Source organism: Cyprinus carpio, chromosome B11, assembly GCF_018340385.1.
Source record: "Cyprinus carpio isolate SPL01 chromosome B11, ASM1834038v1, whole genome shotgun sequence".
Classification (NCBI taxonomy): domain Eukaryota; kingdom Metazoa; phylum Chordata; class Actinopteri; order Cypriniformes; family Cyprinidae; genus Cyprinus; species Cyprinus carpio.
This window is the reverse complement of record NC_056607.1, coordinates 7954668-7979542: the sequence shown is the minus strand read 5'-3', so window position 1 is coordinate 7979542 and position 24875 is coordinate 7954668. Positions and strand designations below refer to the sequence as shown.

Here is a 24875-nt window from a genome sequence, read left to right as displayed (position 1 = left end):
GCGCACATTCACGCAGATTTTATTATCTTAACCGTGTATAAGTATCCCTGGGTCAGGACAGTAGATCAGGGGGCAGGCGGTAACGTTAACGTTAATCTTGCAGCTCCCAGGCCGCGACGTAACGTATGGCATCACGCCCCGGTGTAGTCACGGCAGTTAACGGTATTACGTTTTTCACCGAGTTATTTAATAAAAGTAATCGCACCCGCACCGTTTGACCTCATTTAACCCGGGGGCGGCGTTATAACGGCTCGTTACCACGCGACATCTCCGCTGCTACGCCATTGTTTTCATCGGTTGTATAACATGGTCATACACGTGAGTCCCGCCGCATCCTCTGCTGGGCTGTCGTCATGACCACGCCCTCGACCAATCAGACTGTCACGGAGAAACGCTCCCACCAATGGGAGTCGAGCAGGCGTGGCTCCGGTCGGCTAGACACTCACGTGGGCCTGATGTGTTGTGTTCCGGAGGAGTAATGGAGGGGCTCACGAGAAACTGGAGCAAGTGATTCTTGAACATAAACATCAAGTAAGTACTCATCTTTAACGCATCTCAAGAGCGCGGAATACATTCATAGATACACTAGTGCTGTGATGTTCAAGAGAGTTTAATAAGACGAGAAACGCGTCGTTCGAGACTTAAGGTAACGTTATACCACATTATAATTACGTTATTAATTATGTCATATATGTTTGTCATGTTCGTGGGTCTGTGGAGATGCACGGGTTAGATAGAGGGGTTACGTGACTATCTTTCTATAAGAAGACTCGTGGCCGTGCATGTGAAATGGCGGAGGCGAGCATCATCATATCACAGACTTATTCTTGTCTTGTGTGTTTGTTAAGAATTTGGAAACTATTGAGGATGTTTGTTTGTTTGTTTGTTTTTTCTTAAGTGAATCCTAAATGGTGTTTTCATAGGTCAAGTCAGACAGTGGGGGCCTGTAGTTGCTTGATATCAAAATATTATGTACATTTGCACGAGCTAGAATGAGTTATCATAGGTGTTTCACTACTTAAGCTGATTCTTTAGAATTTTAGAGACTTATGAATGAGCCAGGAAAGTATTTTGTTATCGTTTATTATTGAACATTTGATACTGATTGTGTAAAACCACCTGTATCCTATTTAAACTAAGTTAATTTAGGAATCAGTCAGAATTACACAGTCATGGAAATGTGTGGTCAGCTGTTGCCATGGATGAGGCCTGTAATTAGAAAGCAAGGTGATGCAGATGCAAATGAATGCAGCTTTGAACAAATATTTCATGCAGTATTTATAGTTTGGAGCGGGGCTGTCTGGGAAACCATTGCTGCAGAAAAATGACACACTTCTGCTTTAAATCTAGTATTCTGTCTATTTGTCTGTCTACTCCTTTTTGAGGTCCCAGTGCTATTTAGCATACAGTTGACTCCCCAGAACAAGGATTTTCACTCTGTCCGGTCTGCAACCTGAGGAAATGTATCAGCTTATCTTAGCATTTTACTATATATAACAGTTGTAAAGTAAAGATACATGTAATCTATGTAAAGATACATGTTTTATGGTTCACAGTAGTATACAGTGTACTTAAAGATCATTACCTTTTGCAAAATATCCCATATCGCTTTTTGTAATGAAGACATGGGATATGATAAAGAAACTGTTGTGCATAGATGTGAATGACAAAGAAATGAATGTGTATACGTGACCAGTATTATATAATCACATATGTAATCATAATGCATACTGAAAGCGCCGATTGCCGCCCTGTTCTGCTGAAGTGCATTTTCAAGTTTTACCTAATTCAAAATGTCCAAAAAGCTGTGGATATATACATGGATGAAATGACATTTAACTCTTGAGTCAGGGAGAATAGCAAAAAAAATATATAATATATAATATATAGTCTATACATTTTTATTTTAGTTTGTTATTTTTTGTACATCAGGACAAACTAAATGAGATTGCTGAAATACGTTTTTATATACTTTATTTTATTTCAGTTAATGTTTCTTTTATTTCAAATAACAAAATTAGTTTTTTGGTTTCAGTTTTAGTTAACTATAAAAAGCCTGCCTAGAATTTACGGTGGACTGTTTCTAACTGAATCCTGTGTGTTTTCAAATTAGCAAAGAGGTCAGTCTGAGAATCAGGGTTCAGGAAGTCTGTTTTTTAATACCTGACCCAGTCCTACTCTGACACGGCCTATATTGAGAATGATTGCGTCAGAGTCATTACACAGACAGGTCACGAAAGTGTGACGTCAGCACCATAACATGATGATCTAGCCTGGACAAATGATCTGGCCTGGTATCTGGTAATGTTTGCAAAGCCAGAACAAATCCATAACCTGAAATATTAAACTTTGGTGCATACTTATACAAATTATCTGCAAAAATTGTAAAAATGCAGCCTGAAGGTTGTTGGTACATTATTGTGTAAAAACTTTGTACTTATGAGGCACTTTGGACAAAGATGACCAATACAGTATGTAAAACTGTAACTGTTAGGGCTCGTTTAAGAGTGTGTAACATTAGTGTCCTGAATAAAGCCAGACAGTTGTATAATATGTGTTATGAATCTTTCTGTCTGAGGATGGATGACACCATTGGGCTTTTGTGTTGTTTTTGAGCGTGAAAGCTGATGTGATTATGTTCACACTACATAACCATCTAGTAAAACATCATTCTCGTGGATTTCTCTATAGACCTTCATTGTTAATGTGGAAAAAAGCAGCGGAGCATCTAGATTGTGGATCAGAGCTTCAGTAGAGGTGGGCAGTGGTTGGAGGAGAACCTGCAGCGGGGAATGCCGGGAGGAGACGGCTTTCCCGATGGAGAAGAGGAGAACTCTTCTCCAGGCTCCAGCAAGCATGCGGGGCAGACGGACCTAACTACCAGCGGGCAGGACCCCGGGACCAGCAGAACCAGATCTGGTTCAGGTGAGGAGGAAGAGGCTGAGGAGCAGCGAGGAAGAACCAGCAGAGGGGAAAGCTCAGCAGGGTGTGAGGAGAGCGGAGGAGAGCAGACGCACGAGGATGTGGACATGAACAGCGGCCATGACTCCAGCAGCGGAAACGACAGCGTCAGTGGGTCACGACATCATCATTCACCGGCCAGTCGCAGCCCTGGAAGCACCACGGGATCAGGAAGCACCAAGAGGTACAACAATCACTATTATTAATGCTCATGCTGAGGGGTTGTGATTTGAACAAACCTCTAATCATGAGTAGTCGACTTTATCAACTCCATTTGTATTGGCAGATATGCATTACTGTCCTGGATCATACAGTGCTCTTAAAAAGTATTTGAACACTTAAAAATATTGTTGTATTAGATACAAAATGGATAGCAAAGTGTTATTTATTGTAAAGAAAGATGCATGCAAAACACACACACTTGTAAAGGATGAACCTATCTAGTGTTGAAATCAAATGTTAATGTAACTATTTACATTATGTGTATAAAAGTCCCTTTACTTTTCAAATAATTTCTACACCCATATAGTTATTATAATTATGGAAGGCCAATTCTGCAACATAAGAAAACAAAACCCTGCTTTGTTTAACTAATAAGAAAAAAAAGATAAGTAAATAAAAAGTCATTATTATGAAATGTTAAAGCTGAAATGTGTCATAATTATGACTCTTTATGAGATTAAAAGCCGAAATTGATACACTAAGTCAATTATGAGATACATAGAGAAAAAGTTGAAATTACGAGGCAAAAAAGTCATAATTCTTATATAAATTTTCTCCCCATAACAAAATTATGCTTTGTTAAATAATAATTCTGACATAAAAAGTTTCATTTATGAGATAAAGTCACACTTATAATATTAAAAGTTAATATAATTTCTTAATTATTGACATTTTTATGGCATTTTTATCTTTATGAAATTAAAAGTAGAAACACTACACTAAGTCAATTATGAGATAAATTGAAGAGAAAAAAATCATAATTATTACATTAAAAGTGTTTATTTATTTTCTACCTTTAATTTTTATGAGATAAGTCAAAATTGACATGCATCAGTTATGAGAAAAAAAATAACAAAAATGTATAATTATTAGATAAAAACCCATAATTATGACATAAAAGTCTTAATTACTTTACAAATAATTTCACTTAAAATCATGCTTGGTAAAATGATAAATATTACTCAAGATTGAAATAAATTTATAATTGAAACAAGCTGGATTTTTTTTCACAGTTATGACGTTTAAGTCATAATTATTAGATAAATTACCAAAACGTTGAAATTATTATTATATAAAAAGTCACAATTATAAAGTAAAAAATAGAAAAAAATTTATCTCAAAATTATGACTTAGTATCTCATCATTTCACCTTTTTGTCATCATTTAGATTTTTTTCTTATGTGGCAGAAATGGGCTTCCATTATAATTAATTAATATTAGGTTAAAATTCAAATGAACTTGTTGAATGAGTGAATGAAAACAAATGTGTGCATGTGCAGTGAGCAGACGGAGCGCGGCCGTGAGCAGACGCACCGGGAGATGATGCAGACGGTGCAGGAGATGAAGAAACGGCTGCCGTCTGAGAAGAGAAGCCGCAGTAAAGCCAGTACTATAGAGGCACTGAACTATGCACTGAAATGTGTCAAACAAGTACAAGGTATAAACACACACACACAGAGCTCTTTTTGTGAGCGACTTCTGTTATAACGGCAGCACACATTCAGATCCGCAGCAGAGCGTCTGTGATTATGTAATTCGTCTGCAGGAAGGGCTAGTCCAGGTCCTAATCGCTCGCTGGCAGTAAAACCCTGCTAATTCTGTTCACTCGTTCTCAGCGCTTTCCCATGTTTTGTTTATCGCTATATCAAATATGTTTTACAGTATAACGCCTGTAATGAGATAATGTGGGCAGATGCTGATAGTTTCTGCATAAGGTCATCATGTGCGTCATATCGTTCAGTAATTGTGAAACTCAACACTATGGAATGTGGCCGAGATGTATTTCCTGTTTTTTGGGGCTATAGATTCTCATAGTAGCAACAGAATCAAAACATCAAAACAGCAGACATTGAAAACATTTTGCTTTGAACTCTTGGACTATTTTAGTAAACTTTATAGTAAACTAAATAAGCCAAAGACCAAGAAATCTTTTTATTTTATTTTATTATTTTGTGTTTATTATTGTGTTTTTATTTTTTTTTATCACATAAAAGTGTTATTATGAGGAATTAATAAAAATAAAACAATAAAATAAAATAAAAATCCAAACATCTCTAGTAAAAAATAAAATATCTTTAATCTTCAAGTTTATAAAGAAACAACAGATGCTCTGATGACACTGTTGCTACAATAAGCATTCAGTCACCAAAACACAAGGAATTTTCTACTGAATCATGCATGTTTGATATATGTTTAGCACTCGTTTGTTGTCAGTGGCTTCCTAATGTTAGCTGAAATAATGTATGGTTGTGCAAACAACAAATCTTCTGATATGCATGAAGGAAGTGCTTTAAATTACAGTTATAACTTGGAAAATTTTAATTTGAAAATGTCACTCTTTAAGGTTGCTTATGCAAGGAAATCTGGTTACCCTTACCAAAATGTACAGATTTTGCCACAAATTAAAGCAAATTCATATTTTCACATGCACAGAAGCAAATTTGTTTTGTTTTTCAAAATCTTTTGTATATTGCATTTTTATCAAATTAATGGCAAAAAAAAAAAAAAAAAGTTTTTGCAAGGGTGATATTTAATTTATGTAGCTATAGTAATATTTTGGTGGAAATGATAGTTAACATGCTAATATTTTAAGAGATTTAATCAACATGCTTTTAGTTTTATTAATTAAATGGATTTTATTAATATTAATTCAAGCTTCTACAGTGCCTGTATGGGTTTATTTTTCTGCTTATTTTTGTTTACCATCACTTGAAATAAATGACATTATTCAATCTCTGATGTAATGCTATGTGAAATTTCCCAGTAGTTCTTCTGTCTGGTGTTGTAATATCTGGCATGGTCTCTTGTGAGCCAACTGCTCTGTTGTTTAAGCCAAACACTGAGTAACTAGAAGATTGTGGCTCTCATTCTCGACTCATTTGTACTCTTCCTCTGCCGCCCCCTGCAGCAAACAGTGAGTACTACAACTTACTAATGAGCAGCGGACTGGAGGAGAGACGAGAGGCTACTGTGTGCACGCTGGAGGAGCTGGAGGGAATCACATCAGAACACACACTGAAAAACACTGTACGTCCTGCTGAGTTTCCTCTCAAAGCCTACAGGCAAAGCCGTGTTTGTTTTCACTGGTCAATTTTGAGATTTTGGGCTATTTGGCTTTTCATCATGTGTTGTTCAGACTAGTGGAAGGTGAGTGAAAAATTACAAAATACACTTTTGCATTGTATCTGTTTGCATCTGTAGATTTGAACTACAACACCCCCCTAAAAGCACATTTCTCTCTAGATTTTCAGAAGAAATAAAAAATCTCCACTTCAGCAGCACTTACACCAGACTTTATGTGTAATGCTAGGGATGTAACGATTAACCGCGAGCCGGTTGAAAATCAATTCAAATCGGTTGAGATGCTAAACAAATTGCGATTTAATTAGGGGTTTATATGAATGTATGTCTGAGAGGAACTTCAGAAAAGTTTAGATGGTATTTTTCTTTTCATCTTGCCTCTGTATAATGCATATTAAACTTCAGCACAAGTGCAGGACTCCTTTTTTTACAGCGGTAACCAAGGAAACGCTTTAAGCGCCACCTGCTGGCAGAGAGTGAATCTGCATCTCGTTCAGCACGTCTGCCGTTTCTGTGTCATGCAGATATTTTTTACGTGTAGTTTCACAAAACTGAAGTCAAACCATTATGTTTTTGCTTCAAATTTTGAAATTATACAATTTAATTTAGATTAAAAACTGCTCATGTATGCAGCATCTTTGTTTGGATCATGATTAAGATGCAGTGGTTGCCTCTAATTTTAAATGGAAAGAGCACAGACAAAGCCAAAGCCAAATTTTGTTAATATGAATAGATTTATTTTATTTGCGTTACTTATTTTTTTGATTTGGGGCTTGTTTTAAAATTTCAATTTAATTTTGTTATTTACATTTACATTATATTTAAATTTTGTTATTTAGCAGACGCTTTTTATCCAAAGTGGCTTACAAATGAGGATAATAGAAGCAATCAAAACCAACAAAAGAGCAATAATATACAAGTGATATATTAGTATATTATTATAGTGTTATATCAAAATCACAAAAAAAAACACACAACATTTTGTCCAAGCAATAATAAAAGGTCACATTTAATTAATAATTTGTCTTAAATCTCATTTTGGAAAAGAAAAAAACAACAACCATGAAATCAAAATCGTTAATCGAATCGTGAGTTGTATATCGTTACATCCCTAGTAATACACTTATTATCCTTTTCCAAAATCAAAATTAATCACTTATATATAAATACAAACACATGCATGTATATAATGTAAATATTTTCAAAATATATACTGTATGTGTCTGTGTGTATTTATATATACATAATAAATATACACAGTACACATACATATATTGTGTAAACAAAACTTTTGTTTTGGATGTGATTAATCATGAGTAATTGTTGGACAGCACTATTTAAAACCCTTTGTGAAATCCTCTTAGAGTTAAAATTTAACAGTCCTAAATTTAGGTTTACACGCCCATTATTTTTAAGATTTTCTCCTAAATCGGCGAGTTATGAGCTAATTTTAGCCTTAAGATGTTTTGTAAGTACGGGCCCTGATCTGAAGAATGTTGGGAACCAAACAGTTGCTGGTTCCCATTGACTTCCATAGTATTCCAACACTCTTCAAAATATCTGTATATAAACACATACAGGTTTGGAGTAACTGATGACAGAATTTTCTGTTCATTTAATGAGTTCCGTCTCTGTGGAAGGAGTTCACCAAGAGTTCTGTGGTGTTCTCAGGACACGTTTGTGGTGGTCTTCTCTCTGGCCTCCGGGAAGGTGGTTTACGCGTCCGAACAGGCCTCCACGCTCCTTCACTGCAAGAGGAAGTTTCTGGAATCTGCCAAGTTCGTGGAGCTGCTGTACCATCAGGACGTCAATGTGTTTTACTCGCACACGGCGCAACTGCAGCTGCCACCCTGGAACGTGGGCACAGACAGCGGTGAGTCGATCTGGAGGCTTTCACTGATATTGCACATACATTGACTTATGCCAACATCTTTGATAAATTTTAAGAATGAAAGATGCTATTCCTCTTTGTCCCTCTGTAGCGGCGGTTCTGTTTGAATGTGCCCAGGTCAAGTCCTTCTTCTGTCGAATCAGGTCAGTGTGTTGTACAGCATTATTACTCATTCTCATCTGTGTCTCATTTATATATCGCATTTATTTATGTAGTACTTTTTACAATACAGATTGGTTTAAAGCAGCTTCACAGTAATAGACAAGACAATAGTCCTTCAATTACATAATAAAATGTAAAGTAGCTCCACAGAAGACAATTATACAGCTTGTTGATTCAATTTAGCTCATTAATAGTGCAACGTTCATCAAATTATGACACAAGCTTATTTCATCTATATAGCAGCTCATAGTATCATTATCCCGTTCTTCTCATTTGTTCTCTCTGTTGTCAGTGCAGTCAAGCTGATAATATTACTGAATATTAAGCGTCTTTTAAATGTTTTTCTATGTGTGTGTTCAGAGGAGGGAAGGATAGAGATGGAGAAATGCGTTATAGTCCTTTCCGGATCACTCCGTACCTGCTGAAGGTTCAGGTGTTGAGCGGAGAGGAGGAGCCGTGCTGTCTGGCTCTGGCCGAGCGCATCATCTCAGGATATGAGGGTACCTTTCACCTCGCCACGTTCTCAAACAGTAGTGCAGTACTTAACTGTCACATGACCTGAATATGTTACTTGTTTAACTCTGCCGGAATGAAATGTGGTTATTCTGCATTGTTAGTTTAGTGTTAAGTGCGATGTGTCTTGGCTCTCTGATCAAATGATCGTTGTTTGTGTTTGTGTGTGTTTGCTTGTTGCTTTGTCTCCAGCCCCTCGCATTCCCATGGACAAGCGCATATTCAGCACCACTCATTCGCCAGGCTGTGTCTTTTTAGAAGTGGATGACCGGTGAGTGATTTTGACCTTTAGTAAAGGAATCGGCAGCTTGGGAAAATGGTCATGTGTTTATTTAATAATAATAAATTGGTATTATTGTTTTAAAATAATATGCTGCATGGAGTAAATCTGAGCAGCACTATTATTGTTGTTGTTTTAAATAATACGTTGCACAGGGTAAAGCTAATCGCATTATTATTTATTTTTTATTATTATTATTTGAAAAGTATTATGTTGCAAATAGTATGGCGGATCAGCATATAATAATAATAATAATAATAAGAAGAAGAATAATTATTATTATTAATATTATTGAAAATATGTTGCACAGAATATGGCTGAGCAGCATATTATTATTATTATTATTATTATTATTATTATTATTATTATTATTATTATTAAATAATTAGCTGCATGGAGTAAAGCTGAGTAGCACATTGTTATTATTATTATTACCTATTCATTATTATTTATTATTATTTGAAAGTATTATTTTGCAAAGAGTATGGCTGAGCAGCATATAATAATAATAATAATAATAATAATTAATAATAATAATAATATTACTGTTTATTATTATTATTATTATTATTATTTGAAAATATGATGCACAGAATATGGCTGAGCAGCATATTATTATTATTATTATTATTATTTTGAAATAATTAGCTGCATGGGATAAAGCTGAGTAGCACATTGTTGTTGTTGTTGTTATTAAATATTATGTTGCACAGAGTATAGCTGAGCAGCTTATTATAATTTTTTTTTTTTTTAAATATAATATTGCACAGATTATGGCTGAGCAGCATATTAGTGGTAGTATTAAATATGTTGCACATATGTTGAGTAAAGCTGAGCAACATTAGTAATAATAATAGTGTAATAGTAATAATAAAGTGTTTGTCTTGTTGCTTGTTTGTCACCCGTTTAAAGGAAAAATGAATAATTTTAATAATGGTCATTTCAACTCTCATCAATGTCTATCCATGTATTTGTTTATTTAGTAAGTATCTGTAAAAGTTTCTGACTTCTTGCATGGCTACTTACCAAATAAACTAGTCATGTCCGGTCAGCAGCTTCACATTTAAGGTTTATTCTGCAGTACTCACTGGGTTTTGTACTAGTCCTTGTTTAACTAAACGACCATGAAGTAGTTTTAAGTTCATCATCTACATTAGTTCAGTATCTTGCTAGAACTGAAAGTCTTTTACAGTACAAATAACACTGACTTGGACTGTTTTCAAACATCACGTTTAATCAATAGCAGAAGACGAGCATTTTAGCGGCAAAGACTTGAAACAAATACATTTTCTTGTGGTAAAGTAGCTTCTGTGAAATGATTCCTCGTGTGTGTGTTCACAGAGCGGTGCCTTTGCTCGGCTACCTCCCTCAGGACCTGATCGGTACCTCAGTTCTGACCTGCCTGCATCCAGACGACCGCCTGCTCATGCTGGCCATGCACCGCAAAAGTACGACTTTTCTACGTTGTGAAGTCTTTATCAGACTTGTATAAGGTCTTAATCAAATTTTTCCTGATCTCTTCAGTTCTGAAGTATGCAGGCCAGCCTCCGTTTGAACACTCGCCCATCCGCTTTCGGTGTCAGAACGGCGACTACATCACCCTGGACTCTAGCTGGTCCAGCTTCATCAACCCTTGGAGCCGAAAGGTGGCCTTCATCATCGGCAGGCACAAAGTTCGCACGTAAGCACCTGCTCAGGAGCGCGCCAGTTGTGCTGTGTGTCCAAACACTGACATTTGCTCATACGGAAGCACTTGTTTTTGTGTGTCTTCTTTGTAGTGGACCTCTGAATGAGGACGTTTTTGCCACGCGGAGTAAAGCCGAGCAGCCGATCATGTGTGAGGACATTAAAGAGCTGCAAGCCATGATCTACAAGCTCTTCCTTCAGGTGAGGACAAGCTTCATTAGCAAGCTTTTAGCAGACCAGTTTTTCAAAAGTGACAGTAAAGGCATTTATAATGTTACGGAAATTTGTTTTGAACTTTCTATTCATGAAAGAATCCTGATGATTTCCTTGAAAATATTAAGCAGCAAAAATCACGCAACACCAAACACTGAAATTATGGCTGTTGAAAATTCAGTACTCGGAATTCAGCTTTGCATCTCTGGAATAAATTACATTTTAATATGTTGAGATAGAAAACAGTTAATTTAAAGTGTAATAATATTACACAATATTACAGTTTTTACTGTATTTTTAATCAAATGCAGCGTTGGTGAGACTCCTGTCAGAAATGTGAAAAAAATCTCACTGACCCCAAACCTTGTTAAACTAGTCTTGAATAGTTTTGCATGGATGACTTTGTGAGAGGAACAGACCCAAAATACATAAAAGCTGTTAAAATAAACTTATTTAGACCTAAAATCAGTAGTTTTTGTACTATCAAATAAATCTTCCAAAAATAGTGCTTTTAAAGAGTTAAGTTTTTGTCATATATATATATAGAGTGCCATCCCTTTAATTAGAGCAAGATGACAGCAAAAGTATGTAAAATATAAAAATAGGAAGTCCACAATTAGATATTGACCAGCAAACATCAATAGTCTGATGCAGATAAAGCAACTAAAACCGGCCAATAACTGTCAATGACTTCATATCAGGGTTATTAAAACTTAAACTGAAAAAAAAAAAAAAAATTAAAAAAAGAAGGTAATTGCAACTTTTTTTCTCAGAATTGCAAGATATAAAAAGCAACTGAGAAAACCGATTGTCATAATTGCCTTTTTTATTCAGTTGCAGTAGCTCCACTCACAATTGCAAGGAAAAAAGTCTATATCTCACAATTCTGACTTTATTTCTCACAAATGCAAGTTTATATCCTGAAGTTCTGACTTTATAATTCACAGTTGAGAGTGTCACACAGTTTGGAGAAAAAAGTCTGAATTGCGAGATGTAAACTTGCAAATTGTGAGAAAAATAACAGAATTGTGAGATGAAAAGTTACAATTACCTGTATAAACAATTATATATATATATATATATATATATATATATATATATATATATATATATATATATATATATATAATATATATATATATATATGTATGTATATATATATATCACACAATTTGTACAGTGTCCCAACTTTTTTGGAATCGGGTTTGTATATATATATATATTCATTGGCTGATTTACAGAATCATTAAAATGCTCTGAAACTAACATTAAATGTACACACCAAAAATAAATGGCAGACAAAATGGGATCAGTGCTTAAACAACAAATTACATGACATAAATCTTGATTTTGGGAAAAAACATATATTCCACTTCAATAATCACTCATTTATCAAGTCATTTACACACAATGTCAGATAGTACACTCAAGACTTAATATACGTATAAGCATAAATTATTATTATCAGGAGAAAGTTCCCTACAGTGTCCATCTTTTCAAAATCCACTGTCCGTGTCCATGAAAACATATTTTTGTCTAAAAAAAAGGCAAAAAGAGAAAAATCATAGGTGTTATAAGTAAAAAATATAAACAGCGAAAATTAAAGAAAAAATGTAATTGTTATATTTGAAAGGAACAAAAATGAAATTAATATAAACAGCGAAAATTAAAGAAAAAATCAAAACATTATATTTGAAAGGAACAAAAATGAAATTAAGAATTAAAAATTAAACTAAAATTAAAATTTTGAAAATATAATAGAATAAAACTAATACTAAAAGAGCACTGCTTCAAATGTGGCATCACTACAGTAGTCAAGCACATCTGAGCTGCTGGTTTGTGTTTTGATCGTATCTGTATTTCTCTCAGCCGGTTCATAATAATGGATCCAGTGGCTATGGCAGTCTGGGTAGTAACGGCTCCCACGAGCCACTACATCAGTGTCGTCGTCCATCGACAGTAACGGAACCTCTGGGACGATTCACACAGAGAACCAAGCACGGCTGAAAACAAATAAATGCAATGAAAGTCACATATGAATGTTGGTTTGCATGGACCTTACGATGGATCTTTCGTCTTGCAGATGACATTGCAGCAGTTTTGGTGCTTGATGTCATAAAAAGTTTTGGAAAAGAAGTGGGCCAGCAGGCGTCTGGACTCCCGGAGGAAGCTCACACCTTTAGGACCAGCCACTGCAGGTCTGGAGTATGTCTTTCCTGCATCTGTCTTCAGTCGTCTCAGCAGCTCATCTTGATGTGATCGTATTTGAACGGTGTGTGTTCCCATCAGTGGCGGCAGCAGGTGTTCATCCTAACACGAGGCAGGGTTTGAGAATTAGAGATCATCTAAAGCAGTCTCTGCAAGAAGCACGGAAACAGCCACACATTCCATCCTACCAGCAGATCAACTGTGTGGACAGCATCATCAGGTGAAGTGAAATGTGCAGTCCATTTTAGATATTACATAACAGTTAAATATAAATACTATATATGCTAGCTGAAACGGGCTTTCCTAGAAATAAAATATACATATTTAAAAAAAAAAAAAAAAAGTAAACAAAAATGTAATTCAAAGTCAAATAATAAAATCATTTACAATAAAAAAATAATTAAAATATATAAAATAAAAAAAAAAAAAAAAAATATATATATATATATATATATATATATATATATATATATATGAAGAGTGTATTTGCAAAATTATTATTATGTTATGTTTTTATTTTGTCAGTTAGCTGTTATTTTTTAACTAATCAAAATAACCCAACTGCAGTTTGATTGAGATTAATTGTAATACACAATGAAAAAAAAAACATAATTTTTGGTTTGCATGGACAAAAATTACAAATTTTGTTCTATATTTATAAAGTATGGTAATTGTTTTAATTATGCAGTCCATAAAAGTATGTTTTATTTTATATTCTATAATTTTTCTATGTATTTTTTATAGTTATTTTTCACTTGAAAATCAAAAATAGAAGATTATATTTGATATAACAGTGTAGTAATGTCCATTATTGAATAATCCAGAAAATTAAATAATTTTTCTGTAGTAATTAACTAGATATACTAATTTAAATATGCAGTCATATATATACTACAATTTTATATATATATATATATAATAAGTATAGTATATATATAATTATTTTCTTATTTTGGAAATTAATAGAAAGAAGTTTACATTTAAAATAACAGTGTAGTGAATTAAATGTTTTTCTGTATTAATTAAATTTATTAATCAATTTAAATATATAATCCATTTTTATTTTCTTTTTCTTTGGAAAGAAAGGGGTTTACATTCTAAATAACAGTTTAATAATAAGTAGTTAAGGATAATTAAGCAAATGAAAAAAAATCATTCTATTTTAATTGGTTCATTTAAAACCATAATGATATTATATTACATTACATTACATTATATTATATTAATTGGTCTGGAAATTCCAATAAAAAAGTTTGTTTTAAATAACAGTTTACTAATAAATATTATTGGATAACATAGCAAATGAAATACATTTTCTATATTAATTAATACAAATTTTAAATAAATATTAAAACAATGAACTGTTTACGGAGGTTTGTGTTTTTCCTTCTCTAGATATCTGGAGAGCTGTGCGACATCTGCTCTGAAACGAAAGAGCGAATCTTTGTCCATAGCTACATCATCTTCTTCCTCCATGTCTGAGGAAGACAAACCCGCAGCAGCCGCACATGAAGACGGTAAGAGCCCTCGAAGTCCATTCCAAGCCTTTCTGTACCCTCCTAAAACCCTGCAGAGATTCTGACGTCCTTCTCCTGCAGAAGCTGCGCTCGAGGGCGCCGGGGCTCTGGACAGCCAGGTGTCTGCGGGCTCGGCCACGACGGCAGCGGTGGTGGGAGCGCCGCTCACAGACATCACAATCTCCACAGAAGCCATGAGCGTGGTGTCCATCACCAGTCAGTGCAGTTACAGCAGCACCATAGTGCACGTACCCCAGCCCGAGTCAGGTGAGTGCACACACATACAGTGACCCAAAATGTGTTTGGCCAGTTAAACCATACTTAAAGGGAAAGTTCGCCCAAAAAATGAAACGCTGCTGTTAATTTACTCCAGATGATTTTATTTCTTCAGTAGAACAGCAAAGAAGATTTTTAGCTGAAATCGTGGTACTTGGCGATTCATAAAATGTAAGTCAGCAGCTGCCTGTTTTTGAGAATAAAAAAAGCATATAAAGGAACAAAAAATTAATACCCGTGGCTCCTGGCGATAAATTAAGATCTCATGAAGTCAGATGATGGGTCTGTGCAAGAAACTGAACTGAACATTATTTACAACTAAAAATCTTCTTTACTGTTCTACTCCTGGAAAAAGTCACCTACATCTGGATGGCCTGACGTTGAGTACATTTTCAAAACAAAAATAAGTTTCTAGGCCCATTGATCACCTGCGTCTTCCGCTTGTCTTACTCCAGAGGTCACTGCCTTAGAAGATGCTCCAATGGGTAGCGAGCCAACAGACTCCGCCCCCACCCCTGCACGCCCCGCCCCCAGCACCTCCTCAGCGGCTCAGGAGGAGTTACTCGTGGTGGGTCTTACTAAAGAGGTGCTGTCGGCCCACACGCAAAAGGAGGAGCAACAATTCGTGGATCGTTTCCAACATCGAATCCTGCAGAGTCCCTACAGCTCCTACCTCCAGCAGGACAACAGCAGCATGGCCCATTCTCATCACAGAGGTGTGTGTGTGCGTGCGTGTGTGTGTGTGTGTGTGTGTGTGTGTTTGTGTGTGTTTGTGTGTGTGTGTTAGCTGTTGTTATTTGTCTGTCTATTGCTTGTGATATTCTTCATTTGTTAGTTGCTTTGGATAAAATTGTCTGGAGCAAAAGAAGATTGACGTTGTCTAATCAGTGTCTGAATGTCAATGGATTATTTATTTGATTCTGTTATAAAAATATCAGCATTTTATTTATTTATTTTTTTAACTGAAATTTTTTTTTTTATGTAAATATTAATAGTCTGATTATGTTATTGGACAATCCAATAAATTAAATATTTTTATCATAATTTAATTTAAACAATTTTAATTTTAACATTATTTAAATAAACAGTACATAAAGTTAATAGTCTGTATATTTTATTAAATTATATTTTGTATTACTGTAAAAAACAGTATAATAACTATAATTGTATATTCTAGCATTTTTGTTTATAATAAAATATAAGCACAGTCTCATATTAATGCTGTCTAAGTGGCACCCTATAAAGCTATCTATGGCAGTGTTATTCTAGTATAATTTAAATACTAATATAATTTTTAATAATATTATAATAATAATTAGTTATTTGATATATGAATTGCCCGGTTTCATTTTAATTGTAGTTATGTAAATTTAATTTCAGTTTTAGTTATTTGAATACATAAAACTGATTAAAACTGAATGTGTGTATATTTTTAATGTTTTTTAAAGAAGTATTTTATGCTCATTAAGGCTACATTTTTTTTAATCAAACACAGTAAAGGTTTAGGAGTCAAACTCTCTAACCATTAGGCCACAACTTCCCCAAAGTGGATATGTTATATCACTCTAGTCTTCAGTGTCACAAGATCCTTCAGAAATGATTCTAATATGCTGATTATTTTCAATGTTGAAAACAGTTATTTTTTGGAACCAGTGATACTGTAATTTTTCTAGATTCTTTGATGAATTAAAAACTTAAAATGCATTTATTCAAAATAGAAGTATTTTCTAACAATATAAGTTTTATTTATTATCTATTTACTATTTATTTTACTATCGCTTTTTTATCAATTTAACACATCCTTGCTGAATAAAAGTAGTAATTAAAAAAAAATAATTACTGACCCCAAACTTTTTTATATTTTGTATGTGCATGGTTGACACTAAAGCAATACAAGAACAATATCAGCAATTAAAATAAATACAGACCCTACCCCATGCATTAAATTTAATCAGAGCGTGGTCTGTATTTAGCATAATAGCATTGACGCATGCAGTAGTATAATGTTGTGTTGAGACTCATTAACGCTCCTTTTCCATCTACTCTCAGGTGATGTTGTGCGTCCTCCCAACAAACACAAGCGTCCCAAACCAGAAGACTCATCCGACAGCTATGGCTCCCTGCCGGGCAACTACTGGTCACCTCCCGGCCCCACAGGAGCGCCTCATTCCTCCTGGCCTTCCTCAGAGTCCTCTCAGCCCCCGCGGTCCAACATCGGCTTTGTGCCGCCCATGGCAGTGCCCATGCAAACGGCCCCTTACTTCACTGTGGTTGGTGCGAATCAGCAGCCCATGGTGGTCCAGCCTGACCAAGGTGTCCAGAACCTCCAACCCATGCATCCCCTGGACTCCCACACGATGGGCCCCTTCCTGCTCCTTCCCTAGCTACCCCCATTTCAATACACATGGCTACTCACCACCCAATATGACACGCTACACACCACCTCTCCGTCACACGTCCAACATCCAGTCCCCACTCACACACAACCCCCAATTCCAAATGTCACATCAGCAGAGATCGAACAAATACCCTCACCACGCCAGGGCCCAGTCCTCCCAGGGTCCCCACTTTGTCAACAGGAGTCCGGGAGTGGACGACAGGTTTGCCTCAGGCAGAGGTTCGGGCACTTCATTTACCCGCCCCTTGGGTTGGGTGGGAAGACCCTTGGATAGCAGCAACAGGCCCACGGCGCTCCATTCTCTCCAGCTCCTCCGCAAACATCCAGCTTCCTCCCATCCTCAGCTAACTACTCACTCACCCGGAGGAAAGCTGACCAAACAACATGCCCACCCGAAGCCCCGGAAAACAGCAACGGTTTCCAGAGAGTCTGCGTGCAAAACACCCCCATCTGAAGCTATTTTAAAAAACCATCTAAACATCAAAAATGCACTACATAATACACCCTAATCTAAATATCTATTTAAAATATTATTTTCAAACAATTATTCAATCACCTCCTATGACCTCCTATTAAGTTTTTGTTAATGATTAATAAAATACTCCATTATATACTAAATACCAAATGTTATTTGATTTATTATTATTAAAGTACTTTTAAAAATTGCTTATAAAATTTTATAAAATAAAAGGGGCTTGAGAGACCAATTGTTATTTGATTTATTATTATTAAAGTACTTTTAAAAATTAAGTAAAATATTTTTCAAATATTTGTAAAAATTAATGTGAAAGGGCTGTAAGAGAAAAATTATGTCACTATATTAAAGATTATTAAAATGCTTAAAATATGTTGGTAAAATGCATTAGAAATATATATTTAAAGTATCAAAAGTTTGTATAAGGGCCTTAAAGGTCCAGTTATGTTGCTATAACATTTATTAAAAGCAAGTGAAATATTAAAATCTAAGTAAAATATATTAACATTCTTAAAAAAATTAATATGAAAAGTCATTTTTAATGTAAAATATTAAAATATGTGAAATTTATATTTTGTACAAATTAATTGGAAAGGGCCTTAAGATACCAAATATGTTGTTGTTGTTGTTGTTGTGGTGTGTGTACACAAACAAACACACACACACAGCCTACAAAATACTTGTCGTGAAAGGGTTTTAAATATGCAATTGTGCATACTTCTGTAGTTTGCTTTTTTGCTTAAATCTTATCATTTAGCTTCATACCTAATGATTAGTAATTAGCTTTATTAATTATGAAGCTAAAGTGTGAATGAAGTGAATGGATTAATCAGCATGTCTGTTTCTCTGCTCACAGGAGGATGCTCCCAGCGAGTCGGGTAACCAAGACGCCCATTCTACCTCCAGTGAAATGCTTGACCAGTTGCTACAGGAGGACGCCCGCTCAGGAACCGGCTCAAATGCGTCGGTCATCAAATTAATCATACATGACACTTAATGTTGAGTGGGGCTCCGGGTCAGGACTCGGTTCTAACGGAACATCCACCAGCCATACAGGTGCTGTTCAAATTAATCATACATGACACTTAATGTAGAGTGGAGAGAATTATGCATGTGTTTTTTCCATTGGTTTGTTAGGATAGGATAGTATTTGGCCGAGATATAACTATATGAAAATCTGGAATCTAAATATTGAGTAAATCGCCTTTAAAGTTGTCCAAATTAAGAACTTAGCAATGCATATTACTATTTAAAAATCTAATTTTGATATATTTACGGTAGGAAATTTACAAATATCTTCATGGAACATGATCTTTACTTAATATCCTAATGATTAATAATAATAACGATAATTTTGACCCATACACTGTATTGTTGACTATTGCTACAAATATACCTGTATGACTTAAGACTGGTTTTGTGGTCCAAAGCCACGTTTACTAAATTGCATTTCCACCACAAAATAGCATCTTTTTGTTGATGGTGTTTAGATACTTTTGATTAGTTACCTACTTTCCACTACATAAACATCTTCCAGAAGATTATTTTAATGGAAATTCAATTCAAAAATGAAATTCCTCACCCTCATATTATACCAATACCTACTAACTTTAAACGTAAAAAATTAAACCACAATTTCAAAAAACATTAAACCCAACCCCAACATTTCACGTTCACAGACAGCAGCAACAGCAGCAAGTACTTCGCCAGCAACGATTCATCAGACACATCGCGGAAAGCTCGCAAGTCTGCGGAGGCCCAGGAACATGAGCGTGCGACCTTCACAAAGCACGTGGACAATCCGTTATGGAGCATGATCAAGCAGACGCCCAAACCTGTCATGATGACCTATCAGATCGGTCCCAGGTACCAGACCAGGAACTTTTCTTCCTCTCTCTTTCTCTGAATCCCGGGTTCCCTCTCATTCCTCTGAGAAACCTGAGAGAAACGTGACATTCTGAGCATCTCTTTCCACAGGAGAAAGAGATAGCACTGCCAGTCTCTCGCTGAGGTAGTTCTGATCAAGCTAAATGTCTCATTGCACTGTCAGCCCTGAGGTAGGTGACTCCAGGTGACGGTACACAATGAGACCTGTGTTAAAGAGCTTGATGAAGTAACGGAGGAGAGGGCGAATCTGCCAGGCCTTGATGTTGTTAAGAGTATTATGATTAGGGCTGCAAATGATTAATCGCATTCAAAATAAAAGTTTATGTTTGCATACCATATGTGTGTGTACTCTGTATATTTATTATGTATATATAAATACACATACATACATGTATATATTAAGGGGAAAAAGTTAGATTTATGTATAAAATATGTCTATTTATATATACATTTTATACAAGTATATATATAAGTGCTGTCAAACGATTAATCGCGATTAATCGCATCCAAAATAAAAGTTTTTGTTTACATACTATATGTGTGTATACTGTGTATATTTATTATGTATATATAAATAGAAACACATACATGTATATATTTTAGAAAAATGTTATGTTCATATATTAAATATATTTATATATATAAGAATATGAATATATAAATGTAAATATTTTCAAAATATATACTGTATATGTGTGTATTTATATATACATAATAAATATACACAGTACACACACATTACGTAAACAAAAACTTTTATATTGGATGCAATTAATCGTTTTGACAGCACTAATATATCTATATATAGTTAATATATTATATATATATATATATATATATATGTGTGTGTGTGTGTGTGTATATGTATGTATTTTGTGTGTATTTATATATACATAATAAACAGGCGGCAGCTATTTTTCGTAATTTGCACTAAGTGGTAAAAAAATAGGCATGTTTTATTTAGTGATATAGATGGCTATGGACTCTAATTTACACTAAGTGCAGTTAGCAGTGTTTTTAACAATATGCTACACTTAGTGCAGATAGCTCTATAGATTCTATTTACACTGTTAAAATAGCAAGATTTTCTGCTATTTATGCAACTTATTGTAGTTATATGTAGTTACATTCTATTCTGAAACGGTACGCATAACAAATTGAACAAAAAGAGTATAAAAACAAATAAATAAACGCAAACCAACTTATACAATAAACAACAATAGCTACACCTTACACCAACCCTAAACCTACACGATGCATTATTTCCAACATTTTGTTAATTTCCTTCATTTTTATTGAAAATAAATGCCTTTCCCGATGTGATAACATATTCAAAAAAAGGATGAAAAAAAACCATCAAAAACCGCATCAAAAATCACACACACCACCACAAAAACCACAGAAACTGATGTCTAATGAATGTCTTTTGCAGTCTAGTCTACCCCAATCACACGTTGGGGGACTACCCCCAACATCACGTGGGGACTGGGTGGACATATTGAATGCGATTAATCACGAAAATGCCAACAAGGTGGGCTATTTGCACTTAGTGTAAAAAGACACTCCATAATAAATATACACACGTCACACACATATACTATGTAAACATAAACTTGTATTTTGAATGCGATTAATCACGATTAATCATTTTGCAGCCCTAATAACGATGTTGAAATCAAAGCAGTGTGCTGTTGAGTGTCATCTAGCGAATGATTGAGGCGGTGTAAGTGAGTTTTATTTTGTGTGTGTGGATATCCATGCAGGGATCCGGCGCAGGTTCTTCAGGAAGACCGGCAGAAGCTGCTTCTGATGCAGCCCATGCAGCCCTGGTTCACCCAGGACCAGAAGAAGGAGCTGGCCGAGGTGCATCCCTGGATCCATCAGCACACCGTCCCACAGGAGATCAACACACAGGTCTGCAACTTATCATATACATCAATATCAAACATATGTAACACTATAGACAAAATTTGAGATGGCCTACTGATAACTGGCTCCTTGGTCAGAGGAGCAATTATAATAATGCACATTTTTCCACATACTGTATGGCTTGGATCTGAATTTAATAAAGCAAAAATTATCAACAGTGAGTGAAAGGAGATGCCTGACTTTCAGAGAATGAAGTTGTTCCTTATCAGCAGTTATTGTAGTCTCTGGATACTACTATACATAATAACTATATATATATATATATATATATATATATATATATAGAATCCAAAGACTAAAATATATATATAGGATTAGTAATTTTTGCATTTTACGATACTATTTCAATATTTAGTTTTTGTGTTTTTGTCTTTTTTTATTTGTTATTCATTTTAAATGTCTATATGGTTTTTATTCATTTTTATTTGAGTTTTAGTTATTTTAGCACATCGAGTTAGGCTAAATGTTGCTTTGAAAACTAGCTGAATATAAAATGAATATTTTTAGATTTTATTTCATGTCAAGTAAAAATATTTTTATTTCAAGTAAAAAAAACTTTCAAGTAAAAAAAACTTTTTATGGTCTTAGTTTTAGTTAACTATAATACTCCTGCTCATCAGGACCTTGTGTGTTTTGACATTTATTTAGTATATGGTTTGCAACTCTGTTAACAACATTTTTATTATGTCTAAATTACGTTAAATAAATGAATGTGCAAAATATGAAAATGTATAAAAATATATATGAAAAACAAAATTTTTAGTTGCACTTTTTTTTTAAGGTGTCCTTGTTACAGTGCAATTATACATTGAAGTTCTGCGTAATATTAATTAACTGTATGATTAGGGTTTGGTTTAGGGTTACTTGCATGAAATTATGCATAATTTATTGTTATTATAATAGCGAGCACATGTAACGTGCAACATGGACACCTTAAAATAAAGTGTTTTTCTATAATTAACTTGATAGACGTTCATCAAAATATATGTTGTGGTAATATGATTTGATTTTAATTATTACTAATGATTGGATCCAGTCAAAAATGTCAAGACTGCTGAGGGTCTAGTATTCCTGCTATATTAATCATTTCCACTAAGTTTGGGATTGGGAAGATTTTTGTAAGAACTCTCTTATTCTCACCAGTGTAAAATAACTATTTAAAATGTAATTAATTCTTGAATTTTCAGCATTTTCAGTCTTCAGTGTCACATGATCCTTCAGAAATCATTCTAATATACTGATTTGCTGCTTTGCATCATTTAGCCTCTATCTTCATTGTCTTTCATCATGATCTAATATATATATAAATTTTTTTGTAGTGTTGTGTGAGTTCCACCATGGAACCGGGCGAGGAACTGAATCTTCAGACTGACTCTCCAAACCCTCCGACTCCTGACAGCTCCTGTCCGCAAGACTGTGCGTCTCAGGACGCCAGACCCAACACCGACACCTGACCGCAGACCCTGCTGGACCTCCGGCCTTCTGGGACTCTCAGCTGGGAATCGTGGGAAGAGACAGACGCCCGCATCTGCGTGCCAGTGTCTCATATTTCCCCCTGAAGTCACGAAATGAGGCGAGCCCTTTGCACTGGATCAGACCACGTCAGCGTGAGTTTGGACACCCGCAGGAGACGTACAGTGAGCAGCGGCCTTCACATGACCATGCATTTCTCTCTGCTTTTCTCCGTTACAGTCCATGTTCCCAAACAACTGTGAATATCAGACTATAATTTGGTAGTGATGTCACCAGTGTGGGTCAAATGTTTTTTTTGTTGTTGTTGTTTTTTTTTAAGAAAACTTTTTGTTAATTAATAATGTGTCCTCTACTGAATCTTGCAGGCTCAGGAGGGTTCATGAATGAGTTTCCTGACCACTTGCGCAGATATTAATGCGTATGAATGTCCCACATTGCTGAAACATCCCGTGCAGTTACTAAAGAACATAAGCATCCACCGCCAAAAACTAAAAGCGTCTACAAATGGAAATGAGTGTTATTTGGTCCAGAGCACAAAGATCTTCATGATTTGGATGAGGCCTTAAATGAGTTTTTCCGTCAGTGTGTTTATTTATTTTCTGTTCTCCGTTTCAAATGTTTCTTCCACTGTGCATGTGACTGAACAATGTCAAGCAGTGTCTATTATGGTATGGTATAAAACAAAAGTAATGGTGTAATTGGAATATACAGACATTTTTCTCTTTTGTTTATGTTAGGTTGATAGCTGAACTTATACCTTGGTCACATTTCACCACAAAATAAAATAAAAAAGATATATACAATTTACATTTTTAAAAAATATGACCATTTTAGAACCATTTATTTTCATTATGTGAATTTAGCAGAAAACAAATCTGATTAATTGTGAAAATGCAAAAAATAGCAATGCATTCTTAATGGTTCTTAAAATTATTATATTTTCAGATATTTCTGTTGAATTGTGACCTAAACACCCTCAGATAAAGGTACAATAGCTGTCACTGGGGCAATACCCTTTAAAAGGGACAACTTGGTATCTTATTTACCACTACAGGGTCCATATTAGTATCTCAAAGGTATATATTTTAGTATCTGTACCTTTATTTCTGAGAGTATAAATATATAAAACTTCTCAAATTCATCATAAAGTACCCAAAAAAAGACTTTGCCATTTACAGTATGATTTTCACCGAAACCTCATTTTCTGTTATCGTCCTTTTTTATTTATTGATCTGTTGTGTTCAGAAAGGTGTGTGTGTGTGTGTGTGTTGAGAGCGTGTTTCCTGTGGTGTTCCTGTTGTCAGAATAGATGTTGTTCCTTTCTGTTTTTTAGGTTGTTGCAGTAACAGAGAACTGCCAGAGGCCCAATTACTGACCCGTCACTCCCACCCAACAGAAAACCTATGAATTGTACAGTTTTGTGATCAAAGCGAAATTTTGTACAGTTTTTAGAAAGAAATGTAAATATTGCTCCAATGTATTTTATGAAAAAATGTGCAAAATACAACAAACTGTAAAAAAAAAAAAAAAAAAAAAAAAAAAAAAAAAAAATCATTTTGTGTCAAATTCAGGGAAATATTTTGTGACACCACATGATAACTATGAATAAAACACCACAATGACTTAAAACTTGTTTTGTTTTGTTTTTATATGATCCTCATATTTCTCAGTATTTTCTTTTCTATTTTGATAGTCAAAGTAAT

The 24875-nt window shown here is 34.8% G+C and overlaps 1 protein-coding gene across 1 annotated transcript; it reads left to right on the top strand.

Annotated features, from left to right (window-relative positions):
* The first annotated feature begins 383 nt into the window (after positions 1 to 383).
* LOC109098972 (period circadian protein homolog 1-like) lies at positions 384 to 23985 on the top strand. The gene is given in 25 exon segments (XM_042733430.1): positions 384 to 531; positions 2692 to 3145; positions 4464 to 4621; positions 6092 to 6210; positions 7936 to 8137; positions 8247 to 8298; positions 8678 to 8817; positions 9023 to 9101; positions 10452 to 10558; positions 10635 to 10791; positions 10889 to 10997; positions 12879 to 12942; positions 12945 to 13037; positions 13133 to 13207; positions 13299 to 13437; positions 14613 to 14734; positions 14816 to 15001; positions 15466 to 15726; positions 17060 to 17371; positions 17480 to 17610; positions 18740 to 18850; positions 18888 to 18939; positions 19563 to 19749; positions 21534 to 21684; positions 23019 to 23985. Coding segments are annotated over 24 exon segments (3495 nt in total). The 5' UTR covers positions 384 to 531; positions 2692 to 2792; the 3' UTR covers positions 23154 to 23985.
* Positions 23986 to 24875: the final 890 nt, after the last annotated feature.